We start from the raw sequence: 18,898 nt of genomic DNA, 5'->3' as shown, positions 1-18,898 counted from the left end.
GTTTTGCTCATTGTCTGTGCTGTCCAATGTGGTACCCACTAGTCACATTGTGACCACCTGAAATGTGGTTTAGGGCAACTGAGGAACAGACTGTTGTTAAAACTTTAACATTTAAATAGCAAAATCAAGGGATTTTTAATCTACTGCGGGGATAAGACTTGGGCATTAAAAAAATAACTTGTATCCTGAAGTGCTTAAAGTCCGTTAAGAGTAGCCCTTGCCGTCCCTCAAAATAATATACAACTTAAACAAGAAATTATCATAACCCCTTGAACCAATACTCCATATCTGCTAAGGACTGAATGTTTATGCCTCCCAAAATTCATATTTGGAGGCCTAATCCAAAATATGATGGTATTCAAAGGGGAAATGTGGGGGGGTGGGAGGGATAAATCAGGAGCTTGGGATGAACATACACACACTACTATAAATAAGATAGATAACCAACAAGGACCTATTGTATAGCACAGGGAACTCTACTCAATATTCTGTGACAACTTATAGAAGAAAAGAATCTAAAAAAGAATGAATATATGTATATGTATAACTGAATCACTTTGCTGTACACCTGAAACTAACACAGCATTGTAAATCAACTATACTCCAATAAAATTAAAATATTAAAAACAAAACCCAAAATATGATGGTATTAAGAAGTGGGGCCTTTGAGAGGTGACTGGTTCAAGAGGGTGGAGCCCTCATGACTGGATTAGTGCCTTTATAAAAGACATCCCAGACAGCTCCTTTGCCCTTTCCCCTATGTGAGGATACAGTGGGATGACTGTCTTCTATGAACCAGGAACCCTCATTAGATACCGAATCTGCTGGCACCTTAATCTGGGACTTTGTAGCTTCCAGAACTGTGAGAAATAAATTTCTGTTTTTATAAGCTACCCAGGCTATGGTATTCTCTTATAGTAACCAGAAGGGACTAAGAAAATGTCTATTTCACCTTGTGTACCTATTTACATCCTCTTACTAGATTACCTGGTGTGTAAAGGTACCACTTAAAGATAATCCAGTTACCTCAAAGCTCTCTCCAGGAGACCATGGGCTTTTTCTGGTTTGGTCACCACTGTATCCTCAGCTCCTAGAGCAGGACCCAGTAAAAAGGAAGTATTCGACAAATACTCAGTAAATGAACAAAATGACTCAATCTGAGACTCAATCAAACTGGCTCAATCTATTTGCACAATGTAAATTTCTCAGAGTTTAAGATAGACATCCCAGTTTTCAATTAATGCTTCACCTTGGCCTTCCAGAAACTGAATTGATATATACACGCCCAGTATCCCACCAGTCCAATATTAGCCCTGTTGTTTTTTATTTTTCATAGCAACCTTCCACATACAAATTATGTGTTTAAAAACAACTATTTTCTCCACTTAGTTGAACTCAGCCTTCCTTCATTCATTCGACTGACACAACAGAGCAATTGATGTGTATGTGTTTGGGTTAACATCAGATTATGTCTCTGTATCAATGCATGTATCTAATTGGATGAGTACATCATGCGTTCCCAGTCTCAGCATTTATACAATTTCTCTCAGTATATACTTTTTCAGCCACCATATAAGCTAACATTTTTTGCTCAATAATTTATATCTTTTTCACATAGTATGTCTCTGAGGTTTTTTTCCTACTGGTTTTCTGTGACATAAAATAAGATGTAATTGACGACTGAAGGCACAACTACATTCAATGCATTCATAAGGGTTCTCTCCTGTGCAAGACCTCTGTTATCTCCTGTGGGTGCACATCTGGCCACAGGTTGTCCCACTATGACTACATTCCTATTTGCTAGGAGTTCACTTATGTTTACTGATGTCTGAGGGGCCACTGAAGGCACCTGCATAGTCACTGAATTTACAGGGGTTTTCTCCTGCATAACATCACTAGTCTGTGAGGAGCTGTGACTCTCTGAGGGATGATTTTCCACCTTGGCTGAAGCTCCACGTTTCTCTCTTGTGTGTATTATCTTATGTTTAACAAGGCAAGACATGTAGGCAAAAGCTTTCCCACACTCATTGCAGATATAGGGTCTCTCTCCTGTATGAGTTCTTTGATGAACAATGAGCTTTTGCTTTGTAGTGAAGGCTTTCCCACATTCACTGCATTCAAAGGGTTTCTCTCCTGTGTGAATTCTTTGATGTTTAATGAGACCCGACTTCTGGGAACAAGATTTTCCACATTCATTGCACACAAAAGGAGTCTTTCCTGTGTGAAATCTCTGATGTGCAATGAGGCAAGTCTTCTGGATGAAGCCTTTTCCACATTCATTGCATATGTAAGGTTTCTCGCCTGTGTGAATTCGCTGATGTACAATGAGATTTCCCTTCTGGATGAAGCCTTTCCCACAGTCACTGCATATATACGGTTTCTCTCCGGTATGGGTCTTCTGATGTATATTGAGCCGTGATTTCTTGAGGAAGGCTTTGCCACATTCAGTGCATTCATAAGGTTTCTCTCCTGTATGTGTTCTCTGATGTTCAGTGAGCATGAACTTTCTAGAGAATGCTTTCCCACACATGTTACATCGATGGGGCTTCTCTCCTGTATGAATTATCTGGTGATCAGTGAGCCAAGACTTTTTGATGAAAGCTTTCCCACATTCACCACATACATGAGGCTTCTCTATTTTTTGGGTTTTCTGATGCTTGCTGAATTGGGTCTTAGAGCTGATGGGTTTTTGGCTTTTGGGAGATTTAATTTCAGTATGAAATTGTTCATTGTCAGCATGGAGATAGGATTTCCCATCGCCAGTAAACTCAGCAGGGATCTTTATTTCATAGCTCCTGCTCTGGGGAAGTAAAGTTAAATTTGATTTCATACTTTTTCCATGTAAGTCAAACACATCATGATTTTGCCTGAACAGAAAATGAGTTCTGCTCTGATGAACAAAATATTCCAGTGGGTTCTGTTCATGCCATTTTTCTAGTCTCTTCTCCATGCTCTCATTTTGTAAGTGCTCCAGCAGGTGATCATCAACTTTCCAGATTTCTAGGAAAGAGAAGAACAATGAATTTCTTAAAAATACCTTGATGCAGGGCTTCCCTGGTGGTGCAGTGGTTAAGAATCCTCCTGCCAACGCAGGAGACACAGGTTCAATTCCTGGTCTGGGAAAATCCCATATGCCACGGAGCAGCTAAGCCCATGCGCCACAACTACCAAGCCTGCACTCTGGAGCCTGCGAGCCACAACTACTGAGCCCATGGGCCACAACCGCTGAAGGCTGTGCACCTATAGCCCATGCTCTGCAGCAAGAGAAGACACTGTAAATGAACAAAAACCAAATATAAGAAGCCCTCACACTGCAATGAAGAGTAGCCCCCACTAGCCGCAAATAAGAAAGCCCACACACAGCAACGAAGACCCAACACAGCCAAAAATAAATTAATTAATTAATTTAAAAAAAAAAAAACTTGATGCGAGGAGTCGTTTTAGTGATGTTCCTATTATATAAGTGTAAATAAAATTCCATGTTTAATGTTCCCTGCACATTGGAACAAACAATACAAACCAACCAAAAGGTAAACGTAGTTTGTGTAAAACACAGGGTTGGATAGTTCAAAATGAATAAATATAGATTTGAATACTTTCTAAATACTAGCCTTGCAAAACATGGAGAGACTGTAAAATACAAGCAATTTCCTGTGAGCAGGAGACCACAGGTTGCAGGGCCACCTCATCCAAACTGGGGAGGGCTGGACTCATTCATTCCACAGATCCTTACTGATCACCTCTGTGTACAGGAACGGTGCTACTGTTGGGGACTCGCAAACGTGCTCCTCGTGTTCACGGAGCCTATACTATAGATGGGTAAAAGCACTTTACAGGGCAGAGATAGACACAAGGAAAACAGCTGCAGGTTGGAAAACCTGGTGGGAAGGAGCAATGGAGAGGAAGAGAGGTGGAGGAAACCAGGGCTCATTTTGGAGGGAGACAGGCCTCCCCATAGATCCATTGTTGTGGTCTCCAAGAGGGGAATGAAGAAAATGACACAGCGCAGAACTCCAAGCACATCTAACTTACAATCTCCAAAACAGAACTGGTTTCCCAGGCTAGGTCTCCTCCACCTGTCACCTCCGGCACAGTCACTGCCAACTCCACTCTTCTCCTTCACCACGACAAAACTCAGCATTTGTTTCTCTCGCTCACACACAATATCCAGCACAATGATCAATCCTGCCTGCCCTCCTTTAAGATATACCCAGAATGGGACAGGCACCCACTCCTTCCACCCTCACGAAACCAATCACTCTCTCTCACACCACAGCTGTAGCCTCCTCCCTGGCTTTCCTGTCCCTCCCCTGCCAGTGCCTGTCTATTTTCTACACATTAGCCAAACGGAACCTTTTAGCACCAATTATATCACATCAAGCCTCCTCTACTCAAAACTCCCTAATCTTTTCTCATCTCATTATGAATAAAATCAAGGTCTTGACATAGACAACAAACTATGGTTACCAAAGGGGAAAGGTGGGGGGAAGGGATAAATTAGGAATTTGGGAGTAACATATACACACTACGACATATAAAATAGATAAACAACAAGGACCTACTGTACAGCACAGGGAACGATAGTCAATATTTTGTAATAACCTATAAAGGAAAAGAATCTGAAAAAGAATATAGATAGATCGACAGATAGCTGAATTGCTTTGCTGTACACCTGAAACTAACACAACATTGTAAATCAACTATACTCCAATAAAAAATAAATTAATTTGTTAAAAAATGAAGGTCTTGATGTATCCTTGAAAGGCCCTTACGTGACCTGCTCCCCAGCCCCCAGCCTCTACCCCACTGACCCTATGTCTCCAGTCATGCTCTCTATGTTCCATCCAAACAGGCTTCCGAAAGTTCTTCAGACACGCTCTTGCTTCAAGCCTTTGAACTTCCCAGGTTTATTTTGGAACACTCCTCCCCCAGGGAAACTACTGCTTGCATCCCCCATCAACCTGCTCAACTCACCTTAACAAACAAGATTTTAGGGAGGGATGGATTGGGAGTCTGGGATTAGCAGATGCAAACTATTACATATAGAATGGATAAACCACAAGGTCCTACCGTATAGCACAGGGAACTATATTCAATATCCTGTGATAGGGACTTCCCTGATGGTGCAGTGGTTAAGAATCCGCCTGCCAATGCAGGGGACACGGGTTCGAGCCCTGGTCCGGGAAGACCCCCACATGCCGCGGAGCAACTAAGCCTGTAAGCCACAACTACTGAGCCTGCACTCTAGAGCCCGCGAGGCACAACTACTGAAGCCTGCGCGCCTAGAGCCCGAGCTCCTCAACAAGAGAAGACACTGCAATGAGAAGCCTGCGCACTGCAATGAAGAGTAGCCCCTGCTCGCTGCAATAGAGAAAGCCCGCGTACAGCAACCAAAACCCAACACAGCCAAAAATTAAAATTAAAATTAAAAAATTAAATAAATTAATAAAAAAAGAAATTAATACAAATCAACCATACTTCAATTTAAAAAAAAAATCAAGACTTCTTATTCCTAAAGCACAGGGCCAAGTCCAAGCACTCATGATGTAGTCATGCTGCTTTACATCCCTGAAAGTAATTTTGACCCCAAAACCTTAACATCAACCTTCATCCGTTTTTTCCGCTCAGCCCATATTTATTTAAATGTCAACTCTGATTTGCCCTCTATAAGCAGCATATCCAGAATCCAACCAACACTCACCCCTCCACCCATGCTGCAGTCAACCATTCTCCCTGTCACCATGTTTTTTGCAATAGCCTCCTACAAGGCTTTCCTGCTTGCCCCCTGCCCGCTATGGTCTGCTTTCTACACAGAAGCCAAAGGGATTCCTTGAAAAATGTAAATTATTTCATGTCATTCCAGTACTCAAGAACTCCTCGTGTTTTCTCATCTTATTAGGAATAAAATCTCGATTCCTTGAAATTGAGTACATGACCAACCTTATCCACCACCCCCCGCCCCTGCCCGTCCCCACTGCTACCGCCTCTTCGGCTTATTCCCATCACGTTCCTGAAAGCACACTCTGCTCTGTCCACATGGGCTCCTTAATGTCTCTTAAACTCATTCGTGGCGTGGCCTTTTAAGTTTGCTAGCCACTCTACTTGGAAAACTCCTAACCCGGCAGCCTACTAACTTCCCGCATTTCTTGGCTCAGAGGCACCTTACCTGAGAGGTGTTCCCTGCCTAAAAGAGGAGCCCCAGCATCAACTCTTCCATAATGCTGACTAAAGTTTTATCACAGCACTTTTCACCCCCTAGGTATATTATTTGTTTATTGTTATCAATTCCTCAACTCCTTTCACATAGACTAAAAACTCGTGATCATTTGTATACTTTTTTCCACTGTTCTTACCTTCCAGCATGCACTAGGCTATCAGAAAATATAGAGGAATGAAAAAAAGAAAAGAAAAAAGATTTTGAAAAATAGAGGAATGAATCAAAGAAGCAATTACATGTATGGAACACATTGGGGAGAATTTAGGAAAGAAGATGGAAATCTATCTCTTTCTGACCAAGATGATATCATATCATGGAGATCATGGAAAGAAAAATTTTAACTGCCAGATAATGTGGTTAGTGGAGACTAAATGTCATCAGGATCCAGTGGGAAGAAAAATGAAAACTTTAGGGAAATGAAGGCAATAGTAATGTCAACAATCAACGAGAAGAAAGTTCAAAATCAGTAAATACACAAAGGAATTAATAATTCAAAGTAGACAAGAGTTATGATTGTGTTGAGGTTGGAACTGAGAACACAGGATGTTAAAATAACATTTCTAGTTAAAAATTCATCATGGGGCTTCCCTGGTGGCGCAGTGGTTGAGAGTCCGCCTGCCGATGCAGGGGACGCGGGTTCATGCCCCGGTCCGGGAGGATCCCACATGCCGTGGAGCAGCTGGGCCCCGTGAGCCATGGCCGCTGAGCCTGCGCGTCTGGAGCCTGTGCTCCGCAACGGGAGAGCCACAACAGTGAGAGACCCGTGTACTACAAAAAAAAAAAAAAAAATTCATCATGAACAGCAGACCCCTTAACAGAAGAGAGCTCTGCTGGTGGGGAACATGTGAGGTAATGCCTGAATGGCCAGGATGGAGGACGCACAGGAATAAGGGAGAACCTAAACCTCTAGGGTTTCCTGGGAGGGAAGATTATCTTAGGTCCTTGCAGTTACTGGAAACTCAGGAGAGCTGCCATAGAGATGAGTAAATTATATAGAAGCCAAGTCTGTGGTGGAGAACATGGGGGAGAGATCAATTTGGGAGTCTTATCCAGGGAACCGAAGGAGTTTATTAGCTTGTTAGAATGAAGAAAACTTGGAAGGTTAGGAGATCATTGAGTAAAATGGAAAACAAAACCTTTGGAAAACCTCAGAGCGGGGACAAGGCACAGTGAAGACCAGTTTACTTTGGGGATCGGCATCCAAGATGGGGTGGATGTGAGGAAGGAAATCAACATTACCAGTGGGGCAGAAAGGTGCAGTAACCAGAAGACATTGAGGAATTCAAAAGTTTTCTCTTTGGAAAGAGGCCTTGGAAGGTGGAATTTCATAGAAAAGGAGGTGGAAGTGTATGAAGAAGAAGGAAAAGATATGAGAATCCGGGGACTTCCCTGGTGGTGCATTGGTCAAGGATCCGCCTGCCAATGCAGGGAACACGGGTTCAAGCCCCAGTCCGAGAAGATCCCACATGCCACAGAGCAACTAAGACCGTGCGCCACAACTACTGAGCCTGTGCTCTAGAGCCCGCGAACCACAACTACTGAGTCTGTGTGCCACAACTACTGAAGCCCACGTGCCTAGAGCCCGTGCTCCGCAACAAGAGAAGCCACTGAAATGAGAAGCACATGCACTGCAACGAAGAGTAACCCCCACTCACCGCAACTAGAGAAACCCTGCATGAAGCAACGAAGCGTAGCTCCCACTTGCCGCAACTAGAGAAACCCTGCATGCAGCAACGAAGATCCAGTGCAGCCAAAAAATAAATAAATTTATTTTAAAAAAAAAGATATGAGAACACTAGGAAAAAGAAAACTATGCAAACAAAAAACAAGATGGGGGTAAAATAAAGAAGAAACAAATCCCAGAAAAGATAGAATCTTCCCTAAGATGGGATACATTTTTCTCTAAACTCCTACAAAGAAAAAGAGGTCTGGCACCGGGATTTCCACGGCCTGTCACCTTGCTGGTCTCTCACTCACCTGAACGGGTTTGACAGTGGATTTCATCTTCCATCGTCCATGGTTCTCCTTGACCCAACTTGGACAGTACATTTGGTTTGCTGGCTTGAAAACCTATTCATGGAAAATGATACAAGATTTAGACGCAGTGAATGGCGCATGGGGTCCATGAAAACCACAGGATCCTACCTCTGAGGACAATACGGTTTTCACATTTTGAAGGAAAAACACACCCTTCTGTGAGTCTCCTCTCCTGTCAATCCTTCTACTTCACTTCTGACACCAGATATGTGGGTTTTCCACACATCAAGGAATTCTGCAACACCAAGTGACACTGACAGGGTGTCCTCCGATTTAATTCAATTCTGACACGATCTACCTGGTGATAGGGTCAGATAATACAGGTTAGGGGTACACTCCCATAAGACTTCGGCTCCGCTCCTGCATTTCTGGCACCAACTGTAAATTCAGGCTGTTTCCTGGGCTTCTGATCAACCATGAGTAGATCAGAGGTTCCCATGACTCCCTTTCTCAGGTTCGATTAATTCACTAAAACAGCAGACAGAACTCAAGAAGACAGTTTACTTACTAGGTCACCAGTTTATTATAAAAGGATACACAGGGAGCTCAGCTCGGTGCTCTGTGATGACCTATATGTGGTGAGGGAGGGGGGGAGGTCCAAGCGGGAGGGGATATAGGTATACACAGTGCTGATTCACTTCATTGTACAGCAGAAACTAACACAACATTGTAAAGCAATTCTACTACAATAAAAAAAATAAATAAAAATTAAAAACTTAAAAATAAATCAATAAAAAAATAAAAGGATACAACTCAGGAACAGCCAGATGGAAGAGAATACAGTACAAGGCATGTGGGAAAGGCCACAGAGCTTCCATGCTCTCTCTGGGGGCACCCCTCCCCTGGCACCGCCAAATTGCCACCAATCTGAAAGCTCTCCGAGACTGTCCCTGTGGAGTTTCATAGAGGCTTCACTATATAGCCGTGACGGATTAAATCGTGAGGCTTTGAAATATTTCCAGACATTGTCAAATGTCCCCTGGGAAACAAATTGGCCCCAGTTGAGAACCACTGACCTAATGGGGGAGAGAGCTGGAAAATGGTAAATGCACAGAGAAGATGGGTGTGACAAGAGACCCTCACAGTTGCTGCTGAATTTTTAATTATAAATGACTGATTGTTTAGTAGAAACTCTATATGTTGCAGCAGATATGGAAATTATTCATTATTGTAGTTAAAATGGTACAAGCTGTGGTCATTGTGTTAATCATTTTTAAAGTATTGTTGTTTGCAGTATGCATATACAGGTACGCAGAGAAGAGTCAAACTCCTCTGACCAAGGACTTATAAAACTATGTTCTAATTGTCAAAAAAACAAAACAAAACAAAAAACCATCGGGCTTTGGTGATTATGATTTAATCTCCAGCCACTTTGTTCTCCCCAGAGGCGGGGTGGAGGCGGGACTGAAAGTTGCAACACTCTAAATCGTGGGTGGTGAGCTCAGCGACCAGCCCGCAATCTTAGGTTATCGAGTGGCCTTCCCAAAACCACCTCATTAACATAAACTCACATGCCGTGGTAAGGGTCCCTTATATTAATAACAAAAGACACCCATTTCTCCTTTACCCTCTTATAACTTCGGAAATTCCATGGATTTTAGGAGCTCTGTGCCAGAATTGGGGATGAAGACCAAATATATATATTTCTTAATATAAATCACAGCATTATACACAGCTACAAAATAAAGGCGTTTCTCTCAAGAGAAAGGAGAATATACCCACTTCTCTTGGGCCAGAGACAGGACGGAGAATCTACTGCTTCAGAGAATCACAGACAATCCAAAGCTTTCAGAAGCTGAGAAAGGAAACCCCACTGACTGGGGACCCTCTCAGGGACCCAGGGGAGCCGTCCTCACCCACGGACAGCAGGTTGCTATAGTTCTCCAGCATCACATCCCGATACAGGTCCTTCTGAGGAGGGGCCAGGAGCTGCCACTCCTCCCACGTGAAGTCCACTGCCACATCCTCAAATGTCAGAGTTTCCTGTAATAACAGTGGTGTTTAATGAACTGATCTCTTTTTGATGATATGGAAGAAATGTTAAAGTTTGTCTTCTCATTTCCACTTTATAGGCTAGATCTGTATATCTAGACACATGGAAGAAGCAAAAGCCTAATAAAATACTAGGATTCAACTAACTGTAATTGTGTAGTCAGTCATCCATCCATTTATCATTAGCCATTTCTTCTTTTTTTTTTGGCCGCGTCGCGTGGCTTGCGGGATCTTATTTCCCCAACCAGGGATCGAACCTGTGCTCCCTACAGTAGAAGCACAGAGTCTTAACCACTGGACCACCAGTGAAGTCCCTCATAGACGTTTCTATAATATGTAGAAGTTAAATCTTCTTGTTAACCTAGAAAACACCACATTCATACATATATATGTGTGTATATATATGTATGGGACAAACATATATGCCAGTGGAATCGGGATGACTGTGTCTTTAGAGCCAGTCAATCAGAATCTTCTGGGAAGCAACTCAAGAAGCCAGAATTATAAGAAACTAAATGTTTAATAAGCATGTTTAAAGTGTATGAAGAAGAAACTTATTTTTTGATATGTGTACTTTGTTATGATTTCAGCCTTTAAATATATTCTTAAGTCAGTTGTGTAATGAACAAAAAAAAATGCAATATATTGATTTTGCCAGGAAATAAACTGCCAGGAATTCCCTGGCAGTCCAGTAGTTAGGACTCCACACTTCCACTGCAGGGGGTACCAGTTCCAACCCTGGTCAGGGAACTAAGATCTGCAAGCCATGTGGTGTGGGGAAAAAAGAAAAGAAAAGAAAAGAAAACTGTAGATTAAGAATTCAGATTTGGGGACTTCCCTGGTGGCACAGTGGTTAACAATCTGCCTGTCAATGCAGGGAACACAGGTTCGAGCCCTGGTCCGGGAAGATCCCACATGCTGCGGAGCAGCTAAGCCTGTGTGCCACAACTACTGAGCCTGCACTCTAGAGCCCGCTAGCCACAACTACTGAGCCCGCGTGCCACAACTACTGCAGCCCGTGCACCTAGAGCCCGTGCTCCGCAACAGAGAAGCCACCGCAATGAGAAGCCCGCGTGCAGCAACGAAGACCCAACGCAGCCAAAAATAAATACATAAATAAATAAATCAATTAATTAAAAAGAAAGAATTCGGATTCAAACATGGAAATCAAGAGTCAGACATACTGCAAAGCCTGAGAAAACAGTCCCCATAGAACTGCTCTCGCTTCAGACACCGGCTGCAATTTCTGGGATCCCCTGGATCACCCTCACTTCAGAAGCAGGCTACAAAGACACCCAGGGTCCCCAAGACAACCTTACATGCAATAATTACCTAGAATGACTCAGACAACTAACAAACCCATTCGGGAACAAAGGAAAGAATAAAACAAACCAAAAGTCACCTGGGCCTGGATCATTTTCTTCTGTTTTCTGAAAACAGCTGGCAACAAGGAGGCTCTGTCGCTGTGTCTTCTGGATCTGCTCTAAATTCTGTTCTGTCTTCAATCAAGCATGTCCCCAGTAATGCTGATACCAAATCCTGTAACTTCTTCCTCCTTCTACTGATTCTTTTGCTCCTGGGGAGTCAGGACCTGTGGGTTGAGGAGAAAATTCAAGCTGAGGGTACATTTCCTCTAGGCCCAGATGCTAACGCTGCTCCTGGGCGCTCACCTTAGCCCAATGCCCACAGCACTGCTGAGTGTCCCATTTTTACCCCAGACGACTTTATTCCTCTGGCCAAAAAGGCTAAGATTCTGACTGTGGTGGGGGTATTCCTTTATTCCGTGAAGTTGAAGTGGGGTGACTGTCAGAGGGAATGAGGGAAACGAGATTCATCCCAGCAGCAGGCCTCAGGAGCAGGAGACTCTCAGGCAGCTCAATTATACAAAAGGGAGCGTATGGGAGGAGAGGCGCTGGGCACTGCTTTCCTTTAAACCGTGTGCGCTCAGGAACCTCCTCAAGCGTTTTTATACACCCTGTGAGTACACACACTTCAGTTTGAAAACCAATGTACTGGGCAAACCGGAAACACTGTCTTATAAACAATAACGATAATATCTTAGGTTTTAAATACATTTTTTAAAGCACACAATATTGTAAATAAATTGGAAACTGGTAAATAAAGTTGAGATGCTTAAGACCCCTGTCAGAGAAGAGTGTAAAAGTACTAATCAACGTAAACATTTGACAAAGAAAGCTTCCATGCTGTATGTAATTTCTAGTGTCATGGTGAAAACTGACAATTGTCTCAAAGTACATAGTTTCCAACCTAATGGAAGGGGGAAAAAAATGAGAAGAAATTCATTCAAAACAAGGCAAAAAAAGAGAAGAAGGAATAGAGAACTAGTGGGGCAAATACAGTACACTTAGATGACTATTTTAAAACAAAACATACTAAGAATTATATTCAGTATAAATAGAACAAGGAATCTAGTTAATTACGCAAAACCCAAAAACATGCTACTCTAGGTGACATGTATGAAACATATGATATGGAAAGCTAGAGGATAAAAGGTTAGAAAAAGATAAACCATGGAAAGAGTAACCACAGACACTCTGGTGTATTCTCAGACAAAATGGACCAGAAAGCCCAAAAATTACTACAGAGAAAGAAAAATGCTTGCTAGTAAGAGGTTCAATTCAGCACATTATAGAAATTTGCAATTTCTATGCACCTAATAATATTGCTTTGAAATATATACAGCAAAAATGGACCTAAAAAACCAAGAAGAAATAAATCCAGACTGGACCCAAAAAGCCAAGAAGAAATAAATCCAAACTAACGGTTGAAGACTTAACACGTTTATCCCATTAACTGACAGAACAAATAGGTCACCAACAAACAAAGTTTATAAACAAAATCATTTTGAAGAATATAAAAAATATATGATAAGTAGGAATACTGACAGAAATTTTAACAGACTTAAATAAATGGAATGATGAACTATGAATACGATTCAGAAAACCAAGCATTTTAAAGACGTCATGTCAACCCACGCACCTATGGTCAATTAATCTATGACAAAGGAGGCAAGAATATATAATGGAAAAAAGACAGTCTTTCAATAAGTGGTGCTGGGAAAACTAGATACTACATGTAGAAGAATGAAATTAGAACATTCTCTAACACCATACACAAAAATGAACTCAAAATGGATCAAAGACCTAAATGTAAGGCCGGACACTATAAAACTCTTAGAGGAAAATACAGGCAGCACACTCTGTCATAAATTGCAGCAATATATTTTTTGATCCACCTCCTAGAGTAAAGAAAATAAAAACAAAAATAAACAAATGGGACCTAGTAAGACTTAAAAGTGTCTGCACAGCAAAGGAAGCCATAATCAAAAAGAAAAGACAATCCACAGAATGGGAGAAAATATTTGCAAACCAAGTGACCAACAAGGTATTAATCTCCGAAATATACAAACAGCTCATGCAGCTCTATGTCAAAAAAAAAAACCCAAACAACATAATCAAAAAATGGTCAGGGGCTTCCCTGGTGACACAGTGGTTGAGAGTCCGCCTGCCGATGCAGGGGACACGGGTTCGTGCCCTGGTCCAGGAAGATCCCACATGCCACAGAGCGGCTAGGCCCGTGAGCCATGGCCGCTGACCCTGCGCGTCCGGAGCCTGTGCTCCACAACGGGAGAGGCCACAACAGTGAGAGCCCCGCGTGCCGCAAAAAAAAAAAAAAAAAAAGGTCAGAATGGGGCTTCCTGGTGGTGCAGTGGTTAAGAATCCACCTGCCAGTTTAGGGGATACAGGTTTGATCCCTGGTCTGGGAAGATACCACGTGTTGCGGAGCAACTAAGCCCATGCACCAGAACTACTAAGCTTGCGCTCTAGAGCCCGTGAGCCACAACTACTGAGCCTGTGTGCCACAACTACTGAAGCCCACGCACATAGACCTGTGCTCCACAAGAAGAGAAGCCACCGCAATGAGAAGCCCGTGCACCACAACAAAGAGTAGCCACTGCTCACTGCACCACTCGCTGCAACCAGAGAAAGCCTGTGCGCAGCAATGAAGACCCAACGCGACCAAAAATAAATAAATAAGTTGAAAAAAAATCAGTGTATTTTTAAAAAATGGGCAGAAGATCTAAATAGACATTTCTCCAAAGAAGACATACAGATGGCCAAAAAGCACATGAAAAGATGCACAACATCACTAGTTATCAGAGAAATGCAAATCAAAACTACAATGAGGTATCACCACACACTGGTCAGAATGGCCATCATCAAAAATTCTACAAACAATAAAAGCTGGAGAGGGTGTGGTGAAAAGGGAACCCTCCTACACTGTTGGTGGTAATGTAAATTGGTACAACCACTATGGAGAACAACAGTATGTTCTCTTTTTAGATTTTTTAAAGAGAACAACCATGTGACCCAGCAATCCCACTCCTGGGCATATATCCAGAAAAAACCATAATACAAAAAGATACACGCACCCCAATGTTCATTGCAGCACTATTTACAATAGCCAAGACATGGAAGCAACCCAAATGTCCATTGACAGTGGCACGCATAAAGATGTGGTATATAGATACAATGGAATAGTACTAAGCCATGAAAAAGAAGGAAATAATGCCATTTGCAGCAACATGGATGGACTTAGAGATTATCATACTAAGTGAAGTAAGGCAGACAGAGAAAGACAAATACCATATTGTATCACTCATATGTGGAATCTAATTTTTTAAAAATGATACAAATGAACTTATTTACAAAACAGAAACACACTCACAGATTTTGAAAACAAATTTATGGTTACCAAAGGAGAAACGTAGAGGGGAGGGATAAATTAGGAGCTTGGGATTAACATACACACACTACTATATATAAAATAGATAACCAACAAGGACCTACTGTATAGCACAGGGAACTCAACTCAGTATTCTGTGACAACCTATATGGGAAAAGAATCTGAAAAAGGATCAATATATGTATATGTATAACTGAATCACTTTGTTGTACCCCTGAAACTAATACAACATTGTAAATCAACTGTACTCCAATAAAACTTTTTAAAAAATAAAAATAAAGATGTCATGTTTCCCATATATATATATAAATCCAATGAAACCTCAATCAAAATCCTAAGCTGATAACTATATCCATCTATCAATTATGAGGACTTAAAATTACTTTAGTTATGACAGTACAATATTAGTACAATGATAGACAAATGGAACAAAATCAAATGCTTATAAACAGACATGCATATATAGAGACTTGATAACAAAAGTAGCATTACAGAGAAGAGGGTAAGGATGTTTCTTTTTAAAAATGGTGCTGGGGGGGGGCTTCCCTGGTGGAGCAGTGGTTGGGAGTCCGCCTGCCGATCCAGGGGACGCAGGTTTGTGCCCCGGTCCGGGAGGATCCCGCGTGCCGCGGAGCGGCTGGGCCCGTGAGCCATGGCTGCTGAGCCTGCGCGTCCGGAGCCTGTGCTCCACAATGGGAGAGGCCACAACAGTGGGAGGCCAGCAAACTCAAAAAAAAAAAAAAATGAAGCACACCATAATGCAAATTATATATTCCTTCCGCTGGAGGAACTGGATAGCCACTTCGGAAAACATTTTGGCATCATCCATTTAGGCTGAAGTTATACACATCCTAAGACACAGAAATCTCACTCTGAGTATACATCTAAGTTATATATCTATCCCCCACTAAAATAAGGACACATTTGAACCAGAAGATATGTACAAGAATTTTCACAGCAACATTATTCATAACAACCCAAACTGCAAGCATTACAAGTTTAATTAATAGTAGAAAAAACCGACATATATTCAAACTATGGAATGCTATTAAAAAACAACCTTTACCCAGCTTGCAAGCTAAGAATACTTTCTACATTTTCAAAGGACTGTAAAACAAAACCAAAAAGCAACGTGAGAGACCTTCTGTGTCCTGCAACTCCTAAAATGTTTACTGTATAGATATTCATACAATATGTTTGCCTGACCCTTGTTATAGAGGTAAAAAAAAAAAAAAACAAAAGCAAAAAACTAAATAAAACCAAACCACAAAAAAACCTCTGTGCAAAAGCATGAATAATTCTTTAAAATATTGAGTAAAAGAAGACTGACAGTTAAAAAAATCTGTATAGTAACACTGACATGTAGTTAAAAATAGGCACAACTAAATAAAATATAATGATTAGGAATTATTAATTTTTTATATGATACAACTATAAAGAAAAGACTTAAACTGCTTGGTATCTCGAACCGGATGGTAATTACCTTTGAGTGTGAAGATGTAATATAATTGCGAAGTGGCTCACAGAACACCACTGGGGTGCTGGTAGTGTTCTGTTTCTCAAGCTGGGCAATAATTTTATACTGATTAACTTGTAGATCTTTTAAATTAACAAATAAGTGAGGACTTCCCTGGTGGTGCAGTGGTTAAGATTCTGTGCTCCCAATGCAGGGGGCCTGGGTTCCATCCATGTTCAGGGAACTAGATCCCACACGCATGCTGCAACTAAGAGTTTGCATGCCACAACTAAGGAGCCCGTGAGCCACAACTAACGAGCCCACCTGCTGCAACTAAGACCCAGTGCAACCAAAATAAATAAGTATTAAAAAATATATAAATGGAAGAGTTGAAAAAGCCTGTTCTTTACACAGAGAACAGATTTGTGGTTGCCCTAGAGGAGGGAGACTAGAAGAGGGATGGATTGGGAGTTTGGGATTAGCAAATGCAAACTATTATACATAGAATGAATAAACAACAAGGTGCTGCTGTATAGCACAGGGGACTATATTATCCTGTGATAAACCATAATGGAAAAGAATATGAAAAAGAATGTATATATATATGTATCGCTGAATCACTTTGCTGTACAGCAGAAATTAACACAACATTGTAAATCAATTATACTTCAATAAAATAAACTTTTTGAAAAAGCCTGTTCTTTAAAAAGTCCAACAACACATATCCATTTGTAGTGAGATAGAAAGAAACCTGGTGCAAATAAAAAAATATAAGGAATTAATAGGGGACATAACTCAGATAAAATAGACATTTTTTTTTGCCCTGAAAGAATACAATGAATATTTTTATTTCATTAAATTTGAAATCTTGGATGAACTCATAATTTTATGATCCTTCCATCCTGGAAACATGTTAACTCCAGACCATCTAGCAGGTGAATTTTAGGGTAGGCAACAGGAAGGACACAGATGTCCACTACCACCCCATTCACTTTCCTTCTTTGTACTGGAGAGTAGAGACAATGCATTGAGATAAGAATGAATTATAAACATTAGAAACTGGACAGAAAATTAAGGTTATATTCAGACAACATCATCATCGACATGGAAAAAGAGACACAAGGAATTACTTACGTAAAAGACAAAACGTTCCCCCCATAAATCCCAAGCAGATTTTCACATATACTGCTGGCTAGAACTGCACTATATACCTAAGCTCATTTCATACTAATTGATCACTAGAAACGGGAACTGAAACCACCATGATTAACTAAGACCAACCAGTACTGGCATATGGGTCACCCTACCAGAAGGATGGATAACTAAAAACAGAGATTCTATTAGCAAAGAAGGAGGGAATGTTTGTCAGGCAAAAAATCAACAGTGTCCACTGCTATATATTAAGTGGTGAGTGCAGGCGTTGGCAAACATTTTCTACAAAGTGATAGATACTATACATTTCTGCTTTGAAGGTTAAGATCTGTCACAACGTTTCAATTCTGCCTTCTCATTGCGAAAGCAGCCATAGACGATACGTAACAGACGGGTGTGGCTGGATTAGTCCCTCGGTCTGCAGTTACTCATCCCCCTGGATAAAAGCCTAAAAAGCAGAAGGTTTCGAACTCCTGTCCTGGGCTGCACCACCTTCCTTCCCAGCGGTGGACGCTGGAACCTCAACGAAACCACCAGCCAGGCGTCCAAAGCTTCAGCCCTCACAAGCCTCTTTGTACCACAGACACTACACACTTCTTTATTAATCCGAAACCTGGACCAGACATCCCCACATGATGCCCGTCCACCCTGGCCTCAAATCACTGAGCCCCATATTAATTCCCAAACCTGAAGCTGTTAACCATCGTAAATACCACCTGCATCCTTTACAGAATGATCCGCAAAGACCCCCATACCTTGCCAGTCAGGACACGGTCGCTGATCTCTACAGATTCTTAACCGTTTTAACGACTCCCCACCAAAGTACCCCAACCACAGATAGACGTGCCAGACTCTGCTGGTTCCTCCCAAATACCTCCACCTTGGCGTTTCCCACCAGACCCTCCAATAATTCCGTGAGTCCACACTACGCCATTTGCACCCTGTAGGAGTCACGTCACGCTGTCACAGACACACCTCTCATGAGAAAACACACACACACACACAAAACTTCAAGGGACAAGTGCACACACTGACCCGATTTTCCCCAGCCCACAAGGAGAGTCTAAACGTAACCTTCCGCGAACCGCTTCTACTTCTGGACCCGTCGCCCAGATTTTTCGCCTGCCTACGGCGGCCGAAGACGGTCTGAGGCGTTTCAAGAAAGGCGGATGAGCGGATTCCGGTATTTCCCAGAGAGACAATATGTCTGCGCCCAGCTCTCCGCGGCCCCACGGGGCGGCCATGTTGGGACACCTGACGTACAGAAGGCCAAGGGG

The 18,898-nt window shown here is 41.9% G+C and overlaps 1 protein-coding gene across 1 annotated transcript in view; it reads right to left on the bottom strand.

The window, feature by feature from the left end:
- Positions 1–1,164: 1,164 nt before the first annotated feature.
- The window catches only part of LOC114903474 (zinc finger protein 717-like), a 41,152-nt gene continuing 23,418 nt past the window's right edge, over positions 1,165–18,898 (bottom strand). Inside the window, exons 8-14 of the mRNA XM_029236292.1 lie at positions 18,657–18,767; positions 18,496–18,562; positions 11,917–12,049; positions 11,649–11,676; positions 10,111–10,237; positions 8,195–8,287; positions 1,165–3,000 (exon numbers count right to left, since the gene is read on the bottom strand). Coding sequence (XP_029092125.1) covers positions 1,640–3,000; positions 8,195–8,287; positions 10,111–10,237; positions 11,649–11,676; positions 11,917–12,049; positions 18,496–18,562; positions 18,657–18,767 — 1,920 coding nt within the window. The 3' untranslated portion in view covers positions 1,165–1,639. The remainder of the gene's footprint in view (positions 3,001–8,194; positions 8,288–10,110; positions 10,238–11,648; positions 11,677–11,916; positions 12,050–18,495; positions 18,563–18,656; positions 18,768–18,898) is intronic.

Source organism: Monodon monoceros, unplaced genomic scaffold (assembly GCF_005190385.1).
Source record: "Monodon monoceros isolate NGI ecotype Baffin Bay Population unplaced genomic scaffold, NGI_Narwhal_1 Super_Scaffold_10, whole genome shotgun sequence".
Lineage (NCBI taxonomy): Eukaryota > Metazoa > Chordata > Mammalia > Artiodactyla > Monodontidae > Monodon > Monodon monoceros.
This window is presented reverse-complemented; position numbering and strand designations above follow the sequence as displayed.